We start from the raw sequence: 19,007 nt of genomic DNA, 5'->3' as shown, positions 1-19,007 counted from the left end.
TCGTTTTCTTGCATGTAGATTGTGAGCAGAAATGCGGCTATTTGTGCTCATAAAAGGAGTAAGTACACCTCGGGTTCTTCCCAAGGTAAGTAACCACCTTATTAGAGTCTTGATACATTCATCTCTTTAACACATAGAAAATTAGGCTACCATTTAATTACATCCCTATCGCGTGTGCAGCATGGCCAAGGACATTTGTGAATGCTATAGATGTCGAGTCTGTCCCTTCCCTGTGTTTGGGATTCTGCTGAGGGCTGTTGGATTCTTAGGCATACCTTTACTGCACGTCATCAGAACAGGGTGTGGAGAAGTACTAGCAGTATATTGTTTGTTGTCTTAAAGATTATTTTTAGAGAAATTTTAAATTCAAAGTAAACACGGAAGGACAGCTATTTCTCATATCTCATCCCTAACACCACAAGAGTACATTCTTAAATATTAAATGATTCAAGTCATCTCAGCATGGCTTGTAATTGGGCTAAAAGAAAGAAATCAGCTCATGTTGCATGAAAATCTTACTGCTTATGTGAAGTTCATGGAACATTATAATCTAGACAATAAAGACCATGTCTGAAAGAAGTCTATGAACTATAACCTGGTAAAGTCTACACATATCAGTTTATGCATTATTATTTTTGCCACAGACCCTAGTTGTCACATACACTTGGTAGTTGATATTAACACATGGCATATTTCTATAGCTTCTTCATTGAAACATCTTTGTAGTTTGAAGAAAGCAATAGATAGTTTATCTGGGTTGTCTGGTTTTAATCTGAGCTTGTTGACATACTTAACCAAATGCTACCTAAGAAAATATCCCCCAAAGAAAAACAGTGGATTGCCAATAGTACCCAATATATTGCCAAAGCAGTCTTCTTTGCATTTCTGTGGCCCCAGCTCAAACATGATAAGAAAATGTCACATAAAATTTTCTAAATTGGGGCTGGAGAGATGGATCAGCAGTTAAGAGTATCAACTGTTCTTCCAGAGGTCCTGCGTTCAGTTCCCAGCAACCACATGGTGGCTCACAACCATCTGTAATAGAATCTGATGCCCTCTCCTTGTATGTCTGAAGACAGCTACAGTGTACTCATATAAATAACAACTAAATTATAAAAAATTCTAAATTTTAACCTTTTCTCAGGAGAGCTTTGAAGTTTGGGAAGGAAGAACTCAATTAATGTGGTTTAGTGACCAGGAATATCTGCTGATGGTCTATGCAGGAAGGAAAAACCGTTGCCGCTTACCCACTAAAGAATGATAAAGATTCTGCTAGTCAGTGGATCTTCATTTTCGTTTGTATTCACTGAAAACTACCATTCTAAGTGGGAAGAGACATTAGGGCCTCTTCATTAGGAAGTGAGGTAGAAAAGTGAAAGCAGCCCATGATGGGTAATAATGCTTTGAGTGTTCTGTTTTACCCTGGTGTAAAGTCCAACCTGTAACCATGACTCCAATGTTCAAACATATATGCTGGATTTAACACTAAGTGAAATTTTGAGAATTACTCTTGTTTTTTTCTCTCTCTCCCCTTAGCACATTTATCTTTTTAAAAAAAAATGCCTTATGGACTAATTATCTCAGGAGGCAACATCTTCCCTTCCATCTGTAAGATTTGGAGATGTGAGCCATGCCCCAGGGCTCTGCCAGCAGTTATGTTTTCCTATATAGACAACTCCACTTTCTAATTTGGAAACTTCAGAAAAAAGATACCTGTTTCTCCTGCTATGATTTAAAGACCATTTGTTACCAAGAGATCTGAAGAGACGCCTCCCCTCAGCATAAGCAGAGAGCAGAGCTCCCAGTCAGCCTCACGTCAGCCCGCCTCTGAATCTTACTTGTTCTCATTGCTTGCATCGTAACGAGGCATTGGGTCCAAGTCATTCCCATTCACATCGCAGCTTGCCAGAGCGTCCTATGACCGTGAAGAAAAGAGGGGAAACAGACTGTAGTTAGAGATACCTCATAAGCTCATGCATTCTTAAATGCATTTCTGCAAGAGAGTAATTAGGTTAATGAATATACCCATGGTTCACTAGCACTAGACACCCTAGGAAGAGACTGCTGGTTCAATAATAATCACTGCGGTATTATCTCTTTAAGGTAATATAGTCTGTATAGAGCAAAGGACTTTCCCTTTCTTATCCAGAGTGACCCAGTTCCTGAGATACTTATTTTGCAGAGATGCCCTGAATTCCACATTTTCTAAGCTATATATATATATATATATATATATATATATATATATATCCACCCCTTACTTGATGTCCTGAGCTTGCAATAATCTTTAGCATATTTTAGTAATTTTTTAGAAGAAAAACCAATTATTCTCACATAAATGACAAGCCAGCTAAGATATTAGATGTTTATTCTATCAGGTTTCCTGGGATCTGTATTACACAACATTACTCTTGTTTCAGGCATAATTTCTATTCCATAAAGCCTACAAGTCAGACTCTTACTATTATCCTACAGCTCCGACAACAGCCCAAATGATGAGCAAAGCTGTCTTAAGCTACAGTTTAAAATGAGAAAACAGAACCTCTGAAGCCAGAGTTGGATTTCTTTGTTTGCTTTTAAATGTGTAGGATAAAATCTCCAGAATACTAAAGAGAACTCACAGGGTCACTTCTACAGTTTAATTTTTTCTTCCTGTGTTTTGCCTGTTCCAGGATATTATTAATTCCCCTATGCTTCATTTTTGCTTCTATTTCCAATGTTAATAAAAGCCAATATTATCTTTGCTTCCAGTCCTTACTAAATTCTTATGTTTCTGAAAATACAGTTTAGCCCACAGAGTTTGAAACGCTTTGTAGAGTTAAGGACAACACATGATGCATATAACGTTGTTAGATTCTGCTTTCTGTACACAGGAGCCCTGCTTCCTCGGAGTGGCTGTCAGAGCTGGAAGTACTTTGGAATGAGTGACTCAAATACACCTTAACAGTTTTACTCACAGGAAACAGAGGCACCCAACAGACTATTCTGTAGACTATCCGGATGGACATGAAACAAATCACATAGAAGTTCAAGTCTTTGGTCTGAATAAGAGAATGATTTTCCTGGCCATCAAGTAAGAAGTGGGACAGCAGCTTCATTGATAACTGAACAGGTCCTAGAGAATGTCTTTTCAGAATGAAAACAACAGAGGCAAAAGCTGCCATGATGATTAGGTAGGTGGACGTGAACTTCACTTACTGAAGCCCAGTCTGCAGCAGGTGGTGGCATACACAGAGAGCCCTCCTGGCATATGTCAAGACAGATGTCCTTGTACAACTGAGTTCTGATCTCATATCTCACTCAGGATAACTGACTTTAATCTCTAGACTTAAGTTACTTCACCTGTATCTGAAGTGATATAAGTTCTATGCTTCAAAGAGGCATTCATTTATCAGAATGTACTTGGCCACAGGGTGAGGTTAACCACCGACTTCTATTCAAAGCAGAGCTAAGCAAATCTTCAGCTCCTTCTCAAGGAAGGGATGGATGGATATGTAGTACCAGGAGCAAACGAGGAGTGGGTCTCTTTGCAATGGATAGAGACCGTTTCAGAAAACCACAACCAATCAGAATGCAGAAACCGGTCTTAATGAGTACATCTACAAAATGATTCCTACACCTCAGGCTCAGGGACCGTTCAGGCAACAAAGGGGCAGAGGAGGCAAAAACACTCTAAGAGCCAGAGGATCAGGGAGTTGATCAGGATCACTGTGATACTGTGTCTCCTAGTAATGTCAGAAGCTACACCCAAAACTCACATCAATATAGCTACCTAAGCAAACTGAACAAGGACAGTGATAGACATGCCAAAGTAGACGGCATAAGTTCACAGGACTTAACCGACACAAAGACTACAGGTTCTAAAGAATGCCAACAGCTACAGAAATAGTTTTCCATAGGGAAGAACACACCAATTACTTATCTATTACTAAATCCTCGGCACTGAAAGCATACATACAAGTAACATTATGCAGACTGGGCAGGCTGTATTTGTAATTTTAGGAATATGTATGTATGTATGTATATATGTATGTATGTATATATGTATACATGTATACATATATATGTATGTGTGTACATATATGTATACATGTATACATGTATATATGTACATATATGTACATATATGTATATATGTATATATGTATGTAACAACAATCAGTGAAAAAAAGAGGTCATGACTTTGAAAGTCAGGAGGGTTACATGGGAAGTTTGCAGAGGAAAGGAAAGGGTAAATGATGTAATTATATTATAATCTCAAATTTTGTTTTGAACAAGTTGGGTTTTTTTTTTTTAAAGACATGTGGAAGAAAAAGATGGCAGAACAACTGGAGAAAAGTTCTCAGTTTGAACTTTTCCACAAAAGGCAGTGAGCTGCCTGGCAGAATTATTGAGAAGACTGGGCATGGTTGGTAACAGATGGCATTGGTGGCAGGGTTTCTAATACCTATCGGCTCTCCTTTGGAAGGTCACCCCACCCAAGGCATGGGGAATCAGAGAGAGAGAAGTGTTCTCTTGTGTTCCCTGTGCTGTAAGAGCTTACATTTTATAAGGAAAGCAGCATACAGAGCCTGCCACATCTCCCACCACATTTGCCAGCAGCTTGCCCACTCCTGGACCATCCCAACAGAGTGCCCCACTTCCAAGGATGGAGGACTGGTGACTCCAGAAAACACTCACGTAGTTTTGCATTAGATCTGGGTGGGTTCTCTCGATGCCGTCATCCAGGATAGTCACCACGATGTTCTTCCCCGTATAGCCTCTCTTCCAGGCTCCTTCAATATTCATGTCTGACTGGCAAGGATGGGTGTTGTCACTGCAGTGCTAAAGAACGAGAGGACCATTGTAGATTACTGAATAGCAGTGAGAAGACAGGAGAATTAACCACTTGTGAAGACAGTATTGAATGAAGAGCAATTCGGTCTGCTGACTGGTAGACGGGAAACACTCATCCCCACAGTGGTAACCAAGAGGGTACAAGAAGAGGTATACGGAGAAGGAGGATAAATATGACCTGGTTAGTGCTGGGCACTAATATGAGTACCATAGATAGGCTTTAAAAATCCAGCATATCAACAGAATAAGGGATAATTTATTGTCACCATGCACTAATGGATGATAAACAACCACTGCTACATTTCATTATCTAACCTCAAAAGGGTAACTGAAGAATATATATCCTCTCATGCCTTGGCCAGGTACCCAGGAGCCAATCCAGATACAACCGGGACTGACTCGAGCTCCACTAGTGCAGCCAGCCGGAGGTATGTTCCTGTGAGAAATGAACAACAGGCTCTCTAAATGCTTTCACTAACTTAACAAGGGTAGGCAGTTTCATTCAGCACTGCTTTGAGAAGGGCAAACAAGCCAAGTCATGCATTCGACCTAGTAAGCTGTATACAGGAGCTACAGGGGCCAGGAGGATCACAGAACATGTATGCAGAAATTTCGTTCTGCAAGGTCTCCACTGTCCAAACACACTGGAAGAGGAATGGGGCCAGCAGCTTTTTTTCTGATATAATTTAGTCATGTTGGTTCAGCCCACCCGATTGTTCCTTCCAAGCCTATCTCTTTGAAATACTCCAGAGGGTTCCTGTTCTCCAGGTTCTTAAGACTCAGAAGAAGCACAAGGGAAGCGTGTAATGTCACAGTAATACCAGGTCCTGCTCCCCATTCATCACTCACCACATTCCTCCCGCCTCTCAGCAAATTGCCCCACGCTAGGAGATGGAAAGGGATGCCAGGTTTTCTCCACCCCAAATATAACAGGGACCACACTGGCACTGATGGATTTAACACACATTGTATCGGGCACCCACTGCAGGCTCAGTATGGTTGCAAACAAAATGTCTTAGGTATTCAGCCTAGAGGAGGGCCACAGAAAACAGAAAAATGAGCGAACAAGACAACTGAGAGTGTTCACTGTGTTTTAAAGGGAGGGAGGGAGAGAGGGAGGGAAGGAGAGAGGAAGAGAGAGGAGAGAGAGAGAGAGAGAGAGAGAGAGAGAGAGAGTGAGTATCTCTTTTGGTGGTGTGTGTTGGAGGGCCTGAGTGTACTGCTTTAGGGACACAGTCAGCAGGAGACTGCAGTCCCTGAGAAAGGAAAAGGTGTGTGGAGGTCATGTGACAGTTGGGGACTGGATGTTAGTAAGAGCACAGAGACTAGCATCCTGTTGAGTGCAGCAAATGCTAGGACTGTGATGTGCAGAAGGGTATGGAGAGAAAAGGCTGGACAGAAGACACTGAGGATAGCAAGCCAGAAGAAGAGGAACAGGCCTCGCTGGGCCCTGTGTTTATCCTAGTCTACTGACCCTAATCGCAGCATGGTTCCTCCCTCCAGTTTCTTGACCACATTCTGGACCCACATGCACAACCTCTTGGGGCTTGCTCCTCTTCTTCTTTCCCAGGACCGTAGGAACACGGGCATGCAGATGCACATACACACTTGTTCTGGAGGCTCCAACTCATGCTCACTGGCTTGTGCTGCGTTGTATTGCTCATGGCCGAAGCTTGTATGTTGGTCTCCCTGACTGACCAAAGAACTGAAGTCTAAACTAAGAGTTCACAAACACTGCTTAATCAATAGACTCAGAATCAAAGGGTAACCTCAACTTTATTTCCAGTTAAAGATTAGAATCATGCATCCTACTTTGACCTCTTCAGCCATGTCTGACCAGCTATTAGTTTTGCTAAAAGAAATGATAGCAAAAAGAAGTGCTGCAGACTGACAAATACCCATTTTTCCAATTGTTCCCTTCTGACCAAGCACTAGAGCCTCCCCTCACCAAATATTCTAACTTAACATAAAGTAATACTAACAAATATCCATTTTATTTTTTCCCCAAAACTTGCTGTGAGCACCTGTGGTACGCATTGTGACTGGGAATAAAGTTAATGTGGCCGAGAGGTGGGCTGAAGGAAGGAAGGAAATGCACAGGATCCAGGCAAGCCACAGATGGAATAAGCATCCGGAGCGGATGGACACAGCCTGAAGTTGTAATTAGGAAAACTGAAGGACATCAGCCGTCAATGGAAAACATGTGTGGTGGAGTGAGCCTCGGTCTTTTGGACCATTCCCACCTCTGCCTCTGCCGAATCCTATTTGGATCATTTTAAACAATCTGGTACTACATTTTGTATCTCTTCTATCCACTACTGCAGAAGCAATGGTGGTAGTTGGGAGCTGCACAGATGATAGGTTCATTTGATAATTTTAACATGGCATATGGTCCAGATACCAAAGAAATTATATTAATAGTAAAAATATGATGAGGATTAACGAGTTAACAGAAGCTTACACTGTTTCTGGAAGACGAGTAATAAGTCACAGGCCACTTGCAGAATGCATTGTGAGTGAGGGACAGAATCCCAAGACCTCAATAAGAACCACTGATTTTTAATATATTTCAGCATATTAGGTTTCCAGATATCTTACTGGCATAATTGTCTCATATGCCTGAGATACTCAAAGCAAAGAGAACATAAATTAATGATGTCACCCAGTAAAGAAATGAGAATAACCTCATCAATTCCTAAGAGCCTGATGAAAGTGGTCTTAGTCCTGGCCTAGATCCCCCTGCTAGATATACATGTTAAAGCAGTACTCATGGATGAAAGCACACATATTGGCCATAGTTTTCATATTTGTAGCCAATTGCATTGAGATCTCTGTCGTGACTAATGCCTTGTATATAGAATGGTGTCAACGTACATGTGTCCACAGGCTGGAGCTCACCAAGGGACCAATGGAAACTTGGGCAAATTAGAACTGGAGAAATCACATGTGTTCACAGTTTGAATATTTACTGGCACATGTGTATCTTCACTTTGGATAACGCTAGTCCATTACTGTCCATGCACAGCTGACTAAGTTCTCAGAAACAACAATGAGCATATGAAATGGAAATACACCACACATGGGTTACTCTAGCTAAGTGTATCACATTCTTACCCAAACAAGCTCTTGTGTCCTTGAAAGTATATTGCAGGGTGTGTACAATGGCAAACAGTTTATACCCCCATAAGTTACCCAAATACACATTTGTTATTTCTTTATCATCATTTATTCAGGAAAATGGGAGAGAAAACACATTCATTTTAAATTTCTCTAAATTGGGAGAGTTTCTGTGATGATTTGAATAAGAATGGCCTCTATAGGCTCATATATTTTAATGTTTTTGTCATCAGGGAGTGGCATTATTTGAGAAGAATTAGGAGGTGTGACTTTGTTGAAGGAGGTGTATAATTGGGGGTGGGCTTTATCACACCAGACCAGAAATCACAGAGGCAGTCTCTCTCTCTCTCTCTCTCTCTCTCTCTCTCTCTCTCTGTCTCTCTAAATAGCTGTAGATCTCAGTTATTGCTCCAGCACCTGCTTGCATGTTACCATGCTCCCCACAATGATGATAATGGACTAAACCGCTGAAACTATAAGCAAGTCCCCAATTAAATGTGTTGTCTTAGAATAGTTGTCTTGGTCTTAGTGTCTATTCATAGCAATAGAACAATGACTAATCTACCCTCCTCATGAACTACCTTTGGTTTTATTTTGCTGTCCTAAGAGTAGAATCCAGGCCCTGTATATGCTAAGCAAGTGCCTACTAACAAACTGGGTCCTCAGATTAGAACTCATGTATTATGAGTTGTTAATAATCTGCTAATACTGAAAATAACTATTGTTTAAAAATATTGATGAGGTAATTTTTCAGTATTGACAACACATAATCCTGCAATTCTGACTATATAATGTTCATAAGAATGGAGAATTAAATACATAACAATTTGTACTGGAAAGACATTAAGAGATTTTCCTCTTTGGTTTTTCTAATGCTGAGACAAACACCATGACTAAAAGCATCTTGGGGAGAAAAGGCTTTGTTTGTCATACACAATACTGAGGAAAGTCAGGGCAATAACTGATAACAGGAACCTAGAGGCAGAAACTGAAGCAGAGACCTTGAAGGAACACTTCTTACTGGCTTATTCCCTATGGTTTGCTTAGTTTGCTTTTTTATATAACCCAAAATCCACTTACTAAGGAATGATACCTCCCAAAGTGGACTGGACCCTCTCACATCGAGAAAATTTTTCCACAATCTTGTCTACAGGCCAGTCTGTTGATGGCGGTTTCTTAGTCGAGGTTCCGTCTTCCTAGATAATTCTAGCTTGTGACAAGTTGACAAAAAATAACCAGCATCGAATTTAGAATTTAAGAGTTGTAATACAACAAATAGGAATAGAATTGATGTTCCTCTAACTGAAAAAGGTAAACTACCAGGCCCTTTCCCTAGTAAATTACTGTACTAATTTCTTCATGTGAATAGCAATATTAATAATAATGAAATTACCCAAAGAAGCCCATTAATTTTCAATACCATAGAACTTAGCAAAAGTAGCTAAGAACATTTGTTAAAGAGAAATGTGAGTTCTGCCTTCTTCTTTCTGGTTGAATGGTGTGTCAAGGTGCTTAAATTATTAAAACTATGTCTACCTTTTGAACACAAATACTAGCCATATATATATCAGAGAAGATAAAAACATCATCATACTGTTAAAAGGATCTTGTTCCTTTTCACAACAGCACATTTACAGGAGTCCTCAGTGTGCCCAGTTGTTTAAGAGGAGAAAAACTTAGCTTAAAAAATGGAAAGGATGGGTATGTTATTGTAACCCAATGAGAGGATTTTCTTCTCTTTCTGGGAAGTCAGGATAGGCAACCCTGACAGGGCAATGTATCACTGGTAAGGACAGCTGGAAAGATCTGAATGACTATTTCACATGTGCAGTGTTAGTCATGGGTGGGTGTTGGAGACAGACATGGTGAGAGGAAAGATAACTAGGGTACATGTCCTTCCCCAGTTATATGGCTTAGCATAGGTTTTGTAACTGCTTCTTTGTCTGAGACATAGACTAAACCTCAAGGGCTTGACCATAGGAATCACAGCAAAGCCATTGTAGTGACACACATGTAGTAATTGAGAAAGAGCAATGCCAATAGAAGAGGAGGCCATGAGTTACAATTGAGACTTAGAGTGCTGGGAAGATAGAACATGTTTGGTTATAGAGTAGTGGTATTTGAGGATGTGCTCAACTGGCAAGAGCAGTTATCTCCTTGTGTGTAAATGCTTGGTATGTTCCCTATGCCACAGTAATGTGCACAATTTTAGAAGAGCTGGTTACTCTTTGGCATCAAAGCCAGGTTAGATAGCTGAAAGCAACCCTCCAAACACCACTGTGAGACACAGAAAGATCCACAAAGGACACAGATGTGGTTGTTGGTACACTGTGTTAGTTTAGTGGTTTTCTTAAGTACTTTTCTGATCTCTCTAGTTACAGGAGAGTATGGGAAGGGTGAGAGAACTCATAATGAAATGACATTGAAGGAGCCTGTATACCAGCTGACCGACCAAAGAGCAGATGGAGGCTTAGGAAGATCTCTAGAGCTTTGTAAAGACATGTAATAATCAGAGAGATGCTGAGTGTTTCTGATCTAAAAATAACTGGGACTTTTGGAGGACAAAGGTTAAAAGGAAGATGGAAAATAAGAAAAGTGGAAAGATGTAAGATTGAAGAGATGTTCAGAGGACAGAGGTGTTCAGCAAGTATTCATTAATTAAACATGAACCTACGGGGGGAACATGACTGGGCCAGTCTGAAGGAAGGAAGCCAGTCCAGAAAGGAGAAAACTCACATATCAGGTTGATGGGTTGATGGCGATCACTAGAAGAAATGGTCTTAAAAGTGTGGAGGATGGACCATGGATGAACTACATGTGCCAAAGACAGTAATTCTAAAAAGAACTCAAAGATCACTGTATACTCTGCAGAACATTCTCTTTATGAAGAGCTGGTGGTTTCCTGCTCAGAGTCCATCATTCATGTCAGTATTTTCTGATAACACATTTTATCTTTCCAGTGCTTTATAAGTCATTGTAATCAATGCTGCTTAATACCTTTATAACCTCTTAAGTTCACTGTAAAAATATTCAATAAGCCATGGATTGATATTATTTACAGGGTATGATGATTAGCTGGTAATTTTTGTTGTCGTTGTTGTTGCTTCAGTTTGACAGATGCACAAAAAGCTGGTAACTATTGCTGACTGATGTGTCTGTGAGGATAATCCCCATAGAAGATTAGCATTTGATTAGATGTAGTGCATTAAAGAACTCAGTCCTCACTTATACAGTGGACATCATCCAACACACTGAAGGTTCAAATAGAAAAACAAGTCATAGGAAAGTCATTATTTCCTGATTGAACTGGAACATCCATCTTTTCCAGGCTTTGGACATTGGTGCTTGGTACTTGGGCCATCAGACATAGAATGAGAGTCCTAACCTCAGAACCTTTGGGTTTTTGGGCCTTCAGATTGAGTGAAATGGCATCACTGGCCTTTCTAGGTTCCCAGACTGTGGAGAGTGAATCATGAGCCTTTCAGGCTCCCTAACCATATGAGCCAATCCTTCATGATAACTTCTTTTCCAAAATCCTGTCTTATACATTTTATTTTTTTATTGATTTTATTTCTTTGGAGAAGACTGATTCATGTAGAAAGGCTATTGTGATGGTAGAAATCAATTATAAAATACGGAAAGAGAAAGGTGCAGTAACCCTTGTCATTCCAGCACACAGAGGACAAGTAGCATGATTGGGAATTAAAAGCTAACATACTGAATTCAAAAGTGGAATCAGGTATGGGAAGAGCCAGGAGAGAAGTCCGTAGGGTCAGGATAATGAATAGAAATATGTAGGAGGAGGTGGTGGGAGAACCACTAGAAAGTGCCAGGTGCAGATGCCAGGGAAGCAAGAGGTTCCTAGGACCCAGTGGGAATGACATTAGCCAAAATACCCAATAGAGGGGAGATAGAACCTGAAGAAACCACCTCCAGTACATAGGTATGGACCCCAGTTGAGGGATGGGGCCACCTACCCATCTCAAAAATTTTAACCCAGAATTGTTTCTGTCTAAATGAAATGCAGGGACAAAAAACATGGAGCAGAGATGGAAGTAAAGACCACCCACAGACTGCCCCACCTTGGGATCCATCACATCTGTAGACACCAAACCCTAACATCTTGCTGATGCCAAGAAGTGCTCGCAGACAGAGCCTAGTATGGCTGTTCTCTGAGAGGGTCCACTAGCATCTGAATAAGACAGATGCAGATTCTCACAGCCAACCATTGAACTGAGCCCTGGGACCCCAATGGAAGTTAGGGGAAGGACTGAAGGAGCTGAAGGGGTTTGCAACCCCACAGAAAGAACAACAATATCAACTACCCAGAGCCCTCAGAGTTTCCAGGGACTAAAGCATCAACCAAAGAGTATATGGATGGGTCTGTGGCTTCCGCAACATGTGCAGCAGACGACTGATTTATCTGGCATCAATGAGTGGGGAAGCCCGTGGTCCTGTGGAGGCTTTGATACCTCAGAGTAAGGGGACACTAGAGGGGTGAGGCAGAAGTAGATGGATGTGTGGGTGAGCCCCCTCTTAAAAACAAAGGGGAGGGGATATGGAATGGGGGTTTTGCAAAGGGAACCAGGAAAGGGGTCAACATTTAAAATATAAGTAATAAAATAACTAATTAATGATAAAAAAGAAAGGAAGAAAGAAAGGAAGGAAGGAAGAGAGAGAAAGAGAGAGGGGGAGGGAGGGAGGAAAGGAGGGAAGGAAGGAAGGAAGGAAGGAAGGAAGGAAGGAAGGAAGGAAGGAAGGAAGGAAGGAAGGAAGGAAGGAAAGCAGCCTTGGTTACATGAGACCAGACCTCAAAAGGAAAAAAAAAAAAGGAGCAATAAGGAGAAGATAAATGACAACAGTAAAGACGTATGATGCAGGCAATCAGTAGAAGAAACAGAAATATATCTGGGACTCATATTCTGCACACTCAAAAAAAGGCTCTGCTTACTAAACGTTGCAGTGAAGTCTCACAGGGACTCTGGGCGATAAGAGGGGATTCAAATTTTCATAGCAAATATATTAAAAGGCTGCTGATTATTCTATTGTGTTCCTAATAACATTCAACATTCCCAGTGAAGACTATGAGATGGTGGCAGCCAGGCCATTGTCCCCTCCAGGGCTGTCAAGAAGCCCTTTCTGCCAGGGCTGCCAGGAGGACAACTCAGAAACACAGAATTCTGGTTTCTTTGCAACAACACATTGCATGACGCTACCAGATATTCCTTGATTCTGCACTGGTTTTTGGTAAGTAGTTCAATCTGAATCCTCTCTTCCTTTCTAGGTCATATATCGAATTCTGAGTTGAAGAAAAACAGTTTTACCACATGACTTTCTTTCTGGGAACTTCTAAATCAAGAACCACATCTTAATATTCCACTCTCTCACCAAATAGCACAATTAGTAAATTAGCAAATTGCTTATTTATGGATAACATCAATTGAAATGTTTTCCTTAGGAGCTTTTAAGACAAGACATAAATCCCACACTGGAACTTATAAGCATGCTTTTCTGAAGCAGAGAGATTGCATTATTTAATGATAATGGGAGCATTAACATAAAGTAACCATCATTTCTCTCTAAAATGTAATTTCTTCATTTGTATTGTTTGCAAAATTATTCTTATACTTTATTCTTTCTGTCCCTTCTGTGCCTGACCCCATGGAGAGACTCCTGCCTTCCCTGTCATTACTCAGGGGTTCAGAAGTCTTGTTAAGAGACCTGGAGTACACTTGCCCCTTCTCTAAAGTGTGTTGAAAACAGTGTGGTTTCAGGAAGAACAGACAACTGGTTTCAGAACTCAGTTGTTTTGCTACCATTATAATTTCATGGACCCAAAAGAGTGTTGAAAAGAATATGCAAAACATTTGTCCTCGAATTTGGAGACACTTTTGAGATTAAAAAAGAAAATATGACTATCATTTGCAAATATCTAAATATTTTTATTGACATAATGTCTTTATATTAGCTCATGAATCAATATTTTTATGGAACATAAAGGCAAATATGGTCATTCAATTGAGAATACAATAATTTTCAACTGATGAAATACACTTATATGCTACCCTCTCAACCCTTTGACCACTCAGGTTTTGACAACATGGCTGTTATCTCTTATATGTATGTATGTATGTATGTATGTATGTATGTATATATGTATGAATGTATATATGTATGTATGTATGTATATATGATATATATCACACACACACACACACATATATATATGTACAGGTAACTGAATAGATAAGGAAGTAGACAAAGAGAAAAATATGAACATTTACAGTTCATTTTTCTCAAATTCTTATTGAAGGTTTCACATCCTTCCAACATCCTGTGAAACTACAACACATAAAAAGTCATTTTGCTAAGTCAACTCATTGGACCAAAGGCATTTAGTAGATAAGATACTTTAACAGACATGTGGGGAAAACCAAGTCACAGAGGTGGAACATGCAAGGAAAGAAGACAGAGGACAGGCGAGGAAGAGGATAACATCACCAAGCAATAAAGTCACATGTACTTAGTGATGCTCAGATGATAGATTGGGAGCTACCCTCCCCCATCCCTTTCAGAGAATAAGCATCACTTCAGCTATCTTAACAGAGCACAAAGGGCCAGATTAAATTCAATATGCAAATACCGAAATTTTGATGTAAAATTTCATTTTTGTTTCATAAACATGACACTCAAGGGCAGAGGTGACAGGTCAGCTGGTAAAGCATTTGCAGTGCAAGGGGAAGCACCTTAGCCTGACCCTCAGAACTCTCGCAACCTGATCAGGATGAGGTGTGGTGGCAGCTGCTCCTTATTCCTGCACCAGGGAGTCTGAAACAGGAACATCCCTAGAACTTGCTGCCTAGCTAGACTAACCTAGTTGAAGATGGCTCCTGAGGCTGTCCTCTGGTCTCTCTCTCTCTCTCTCCCTCCCTCCCTCTTCCTCCCTCTCTCAATCCCTCCCTCTCCCTCCCTCTCCCTCTCTCTCTTCCTCCCTTCCTCTCCCTCCCTCTCCTTCTCCCTCCCTCTCCCTTTCACTCTCTCCCTCCCTCCCTCTCTCTCCCTTCCTTTCTCTCCCTCTCCCTCTCCCTCCCCCCCCTCTCTCTCTCCTTTTTCCCTCCCCTTCCTGCCTTTGGATGACAAAGTAAAGCTCTCAGCCACTGCTCCAGCATCATGCCTGTTTGCTTGCCACCATGATAATCATTGATGAACCCTCTAAAGAAGTAAGCCTCCATTAACAGCTTTCTTTTCTAAGACTTTTCTTGGCCATGGTGTCTCTTCTCATTAGTAGAATAGTAACTAAGACAAGGCTTTCCCAGGCATTTTAGAAATTTTCTATTTTCTAGATGTATGGGATTATACATTAAATTTTCTGAATATTTTGAAGGTCTGAGGATCTCCATAACCTCAAATATGCTATTACTATATATATATATATATATATATATATATATATATATATATATATATATTCATTTCTGCAGGAAATCTGCAAAAAAACATTATTCAGAAGCTCTGGAAATAAGATAATATAACCAATGTTAATATTACTATTTAAAAAATATTTACATATTAAAAAAATTATATGTAAGTAAGTATATGTGCCTGTGTGAATTTATCTGCAGCATGTGAATGCAAGTATCCATGAAGGCCAGAAAGCACTGGATCCCTTGAACTGGAGTACAGGTGTTTATAAGCTGACCGATGTGGTATTGGAAAGTAAATCCAGGTACTATGCAAGAGCAACAAGTGCTCTTAACTGTAGAGCCATCTCTCCAGCCCCAATGTTCCTATGATTTTTTTTTTAACTCAAGTAATTAGACTAGGAAGCATGGTCAATCAAAACCCTTATGAGCCTAATTGTATGCTGACAAATCATGAATTCAACTTTGTTATCTACCAATCCACTTGACCAGCTGACTTCCCCAATTCTTTGTTTTTTTAATTCTAGTAAAATGAATTCAGGTTTAACTAGCTAGTCCTCTAGTTTTCATGGGATCCAAGAATAGGTCTAGCACATAAAATGGTCTTTAGGGTGCTGTTTTCTAAAGGGGGAAATTGTTAGGGCCAATTGTCAAAGTTTACAATGTCAACTCTTTTTCTTATACTGTGGGAACCCTAACTCCAAAACCCAGATCTGCAAACACAACTCTATTGTTTGCATTTCCAGTGGCATGGGTTGAGGAGGCTCAGTGACGTGACGCGGCTCTCGCTTAGGACTACCCATAAAGTTACAGATAGATGTCTACTAGGGTGACAGATCCCTGATGGCCTAAGGGACATTTAAACTAGCAGCTTTAAGCCATCCAAACTCCTGCAGAATTTCCTATGCTATGTATGCAATTCTGTAATTAACATATGATTATTACAGCTGGGTTACCTGCTAGTTCTTCAAAAGGACATAAAGATTCTCTTCAATTTATAAGAGGATTTCATCTCAGTTACCCTAGTAAACTGCAAATTATCATTCATAAAAAAATTCGCTGTTATATTGGGCCTATCAGACATAACACAGTTTACCAAGTCATTACCAATTTAGTTGCTGGTCTTAGAGAGTCATGTGAGAAGCATTCTGAATGCCTGTGAGAACATTCCAAGAAAACAAGACAAGAGTCATGTGACACCAGTTTCTTCAAACCCAAGGGATTGTTCTTGGAATCAAGTGTGTTCTTGCTCCTCCTCAGTGTAGGTGATAGGTGTTGAGTTCACTTTAGAGTACTCATTATTGCTTGATGGATGCATTATTTCAATTAAATGTTGAAATTGTCCTTTATATATAACCTTTAGAAAAACATGCTTTGGCCCACACAGCTTGTCCTTGTGATTGTACAAAGCTTGACCTCAGGAGAACTTTATTCGTGTGACCTTCCTGACACTCAAGAGTATAAACTGGGGCTCTGAATAAAGTTGTCTATTGCCTGAGACTTCAGTCCACCACATCTACTGGCTTCATTCTCCTCTAGAGCAGTGACAACTGGCTCAGGAAAGCGCAGATTTCGACATTAGAGGTCTGGCTTCTACTAATTACATACTGCCTTTGCACTCTAACGAAGTCAATCAGTGAGAGTTGGAAATGATCAGTTCACTTCACAAATAATTCTTTCATCCAATAAGCACTAGAAAAATGGAAGCTGCATGGTAGTCTATACCTTTTAAGTGAGAAAGATTTATTTGCTCATGTGTGTGCATGTTTACGTTTTATTTTCTAGCCAAGACTAAATGAGGAGTTTATAAGAGGGAACGAAAGCATACAAGATTTAGCCTTTTTAATTTTCTGTTCAAAGTAGAGTATATTAATAATAAATAAATAGATAAATGAAACATGTAATTAGAGACTGTAACAATACTTATAAAGGGAAAAGCTGTCTTGAAAAACATTAAGAGAATGTCATTAAATTTATTGAGTTTTTCTTTACAATTTTGTTTTTTATTATGTTCACCTGTATTCAATGATCACAGCTACTCCAATTTGAATTGTGGCTTTTATAGACATCAGGCAATAACTTTCATACTGGAGTGGGCAGCTAAAGCAAAATTGAGGTTTCTGACCTCTTCCTATTTAAGATAACACAGAAATGTTTTCACCTAATAATTAAAATTTAAAGTTGAAATTTTCTTTAGACATACAGCTCTGAAAAATAAAGGGTACTATGCACTGTCATTTCTGAGACAGAGCCACCCCAAACCAAATCTACTTATGGGCAGAGTGAGAATCAGCTCAGCCTGACAGAAAGCAAAATCGATTCAGACGGATTCTAAAAGGCCACTCCAATATTACTCCTTCAAGACTGAGCCAAAATAATTGCTTGAATCTCCCTGACATCTTTGCTTTCACTGTTCACCCGCAGATGTAAGCTGCAAGAAAATCTACAAAGTCCAATGCACGGAAAAATGAAACATTTTGCTTAGAGAGGCCAATAATATGTCCAGGACGTTGTCTGTAATGGCATGGAGCAAGGGCTTTGAAAAAGATTAGATTTCATAATGTGACTGCTTATCTATACTCAATAAAGGTCTCTACTGGAAAGATGGCCTCTCTCACCTGATGAGATTCTCTCCAGACCATGTTGAATAATGAACAAGAAAACGAAGCCATCATTTACTCCACACCATGAAGCATAAGTGTAAATGATTTTCTTATTAATAAAAAAAATCAAATATTTCCAAGAATAAAACCAAGCACCTTGCTTTAGTAACTACTGGCAGAATGGCTTCTGTTACAGAAAAAATATTCCAGAAAAGGAGCTATCTGAATGTAGTGGTGCATCTTCCTCTGTAAGAGCAGCACTTAGCTCTCTCTGCGGAAACTCTTCTACAGGAGCAAACTCAGGGTAAAATGAAGTCCTGTGCCTGTAACAGGAGCCATAATCTGTTCCCATTTACTAAGGGAGGGATAGTTTTAACGGGAGTCCATTGAACAGGAAGGCAGCAGCTTCCGCATCTGAACTCGCCTACATGCACATATACTGTATCTTTCCAAGCATCTGTATCTTTTCTACCTACCCAGTTAGCAAACTCTTTATGGTAACTAATCTAAGTACTGCACAGAAAAACATGGCTGGAATCATCCTGATGTCTTCTAATAACAGTGTGTCCACGTCTGCCTTAAGAGAGCTTTCCCAAGAGCAAAAACTGGCGAGGAGACACTGAAGTTAGTGGGGTTTCAGGCCTCCAATGGCTGCTCATTCCATTAGAAAACCATGTGCCCCCTTTTCATTTTATTGTGCTGGAGTTAGCTTTACAGAGAAAGAAGGGGGTACAGTAAACATTTCCAGCACATGATTGTACCTCAAAGGTTGTTAGGAGAAAACAACAAACAAAAAAAAATTTCCTTTAAAGAGGTGGGTTTAACTGGTAATTTCTTGAAACTAGAAAAGGGTTTGTATTAATGTTAAGCAGTTCAGCCTGCAAGGGAAAGAAAACTCAATTAAGTGCAGCCAGAAATAATATTGAACCATTACTCAGCAAATCTGGCAGATTTCAATTGATTGATAACATTGAAAAAAAATTTTCAGCCACCACTCTTAGCTGTTGGCTCTTTATTCTACAGGCATGTC

General features: G+C 40.0%; 1 protein-coding gene across 2 annotated transcripts in view; it reads right to left on the bottom strand.

Moving 5' to 3' along the window:
• Nucleotides 1–19,007, bottom strand: part of Pcsk5 (proprotein convertase subtilisin/kexin type 5) — a 424,235-nt gene that overhangs the window by 284,965 nt on the left and 120,263 nt on the right. For both annotated transcript variants that reach the window (XM_052188627.1, XM_052188618.1), the window contains exons 4-5: nucleotides 4,681–4,824; nucleotides 1,839–1,915 (exon numbers count right to left, since the gene is read on the bottom strand). In XM_052188627.1, the coding sequence (XP_052044587.1) occupies nucleotides 1,839–1,915; nucleotides 4,681–4,824 (221 nt within the window). The remainder of the gene's footprint in view (nucleotides 1–1,838; nucleotides 1,916–4,680; nucleotides 4,825–19,007) is intronic.

This window comes from Apodemus sylvaticus, chromosome 1, assembly GCF_947179515.1.
Source record: "Apodemus sylvaticus chromosome 1, mApoSyl1.1, whole genome shotgun sequence".
NCBI lineage: Eukaryota > Metazoa > Chordata > Mammalia > Rodentia > Muridae > Apodemus > Apodemus sylvaticus.
This window is presented reverse-complemented; position numbering and strand designations above follow the sequence as displayed.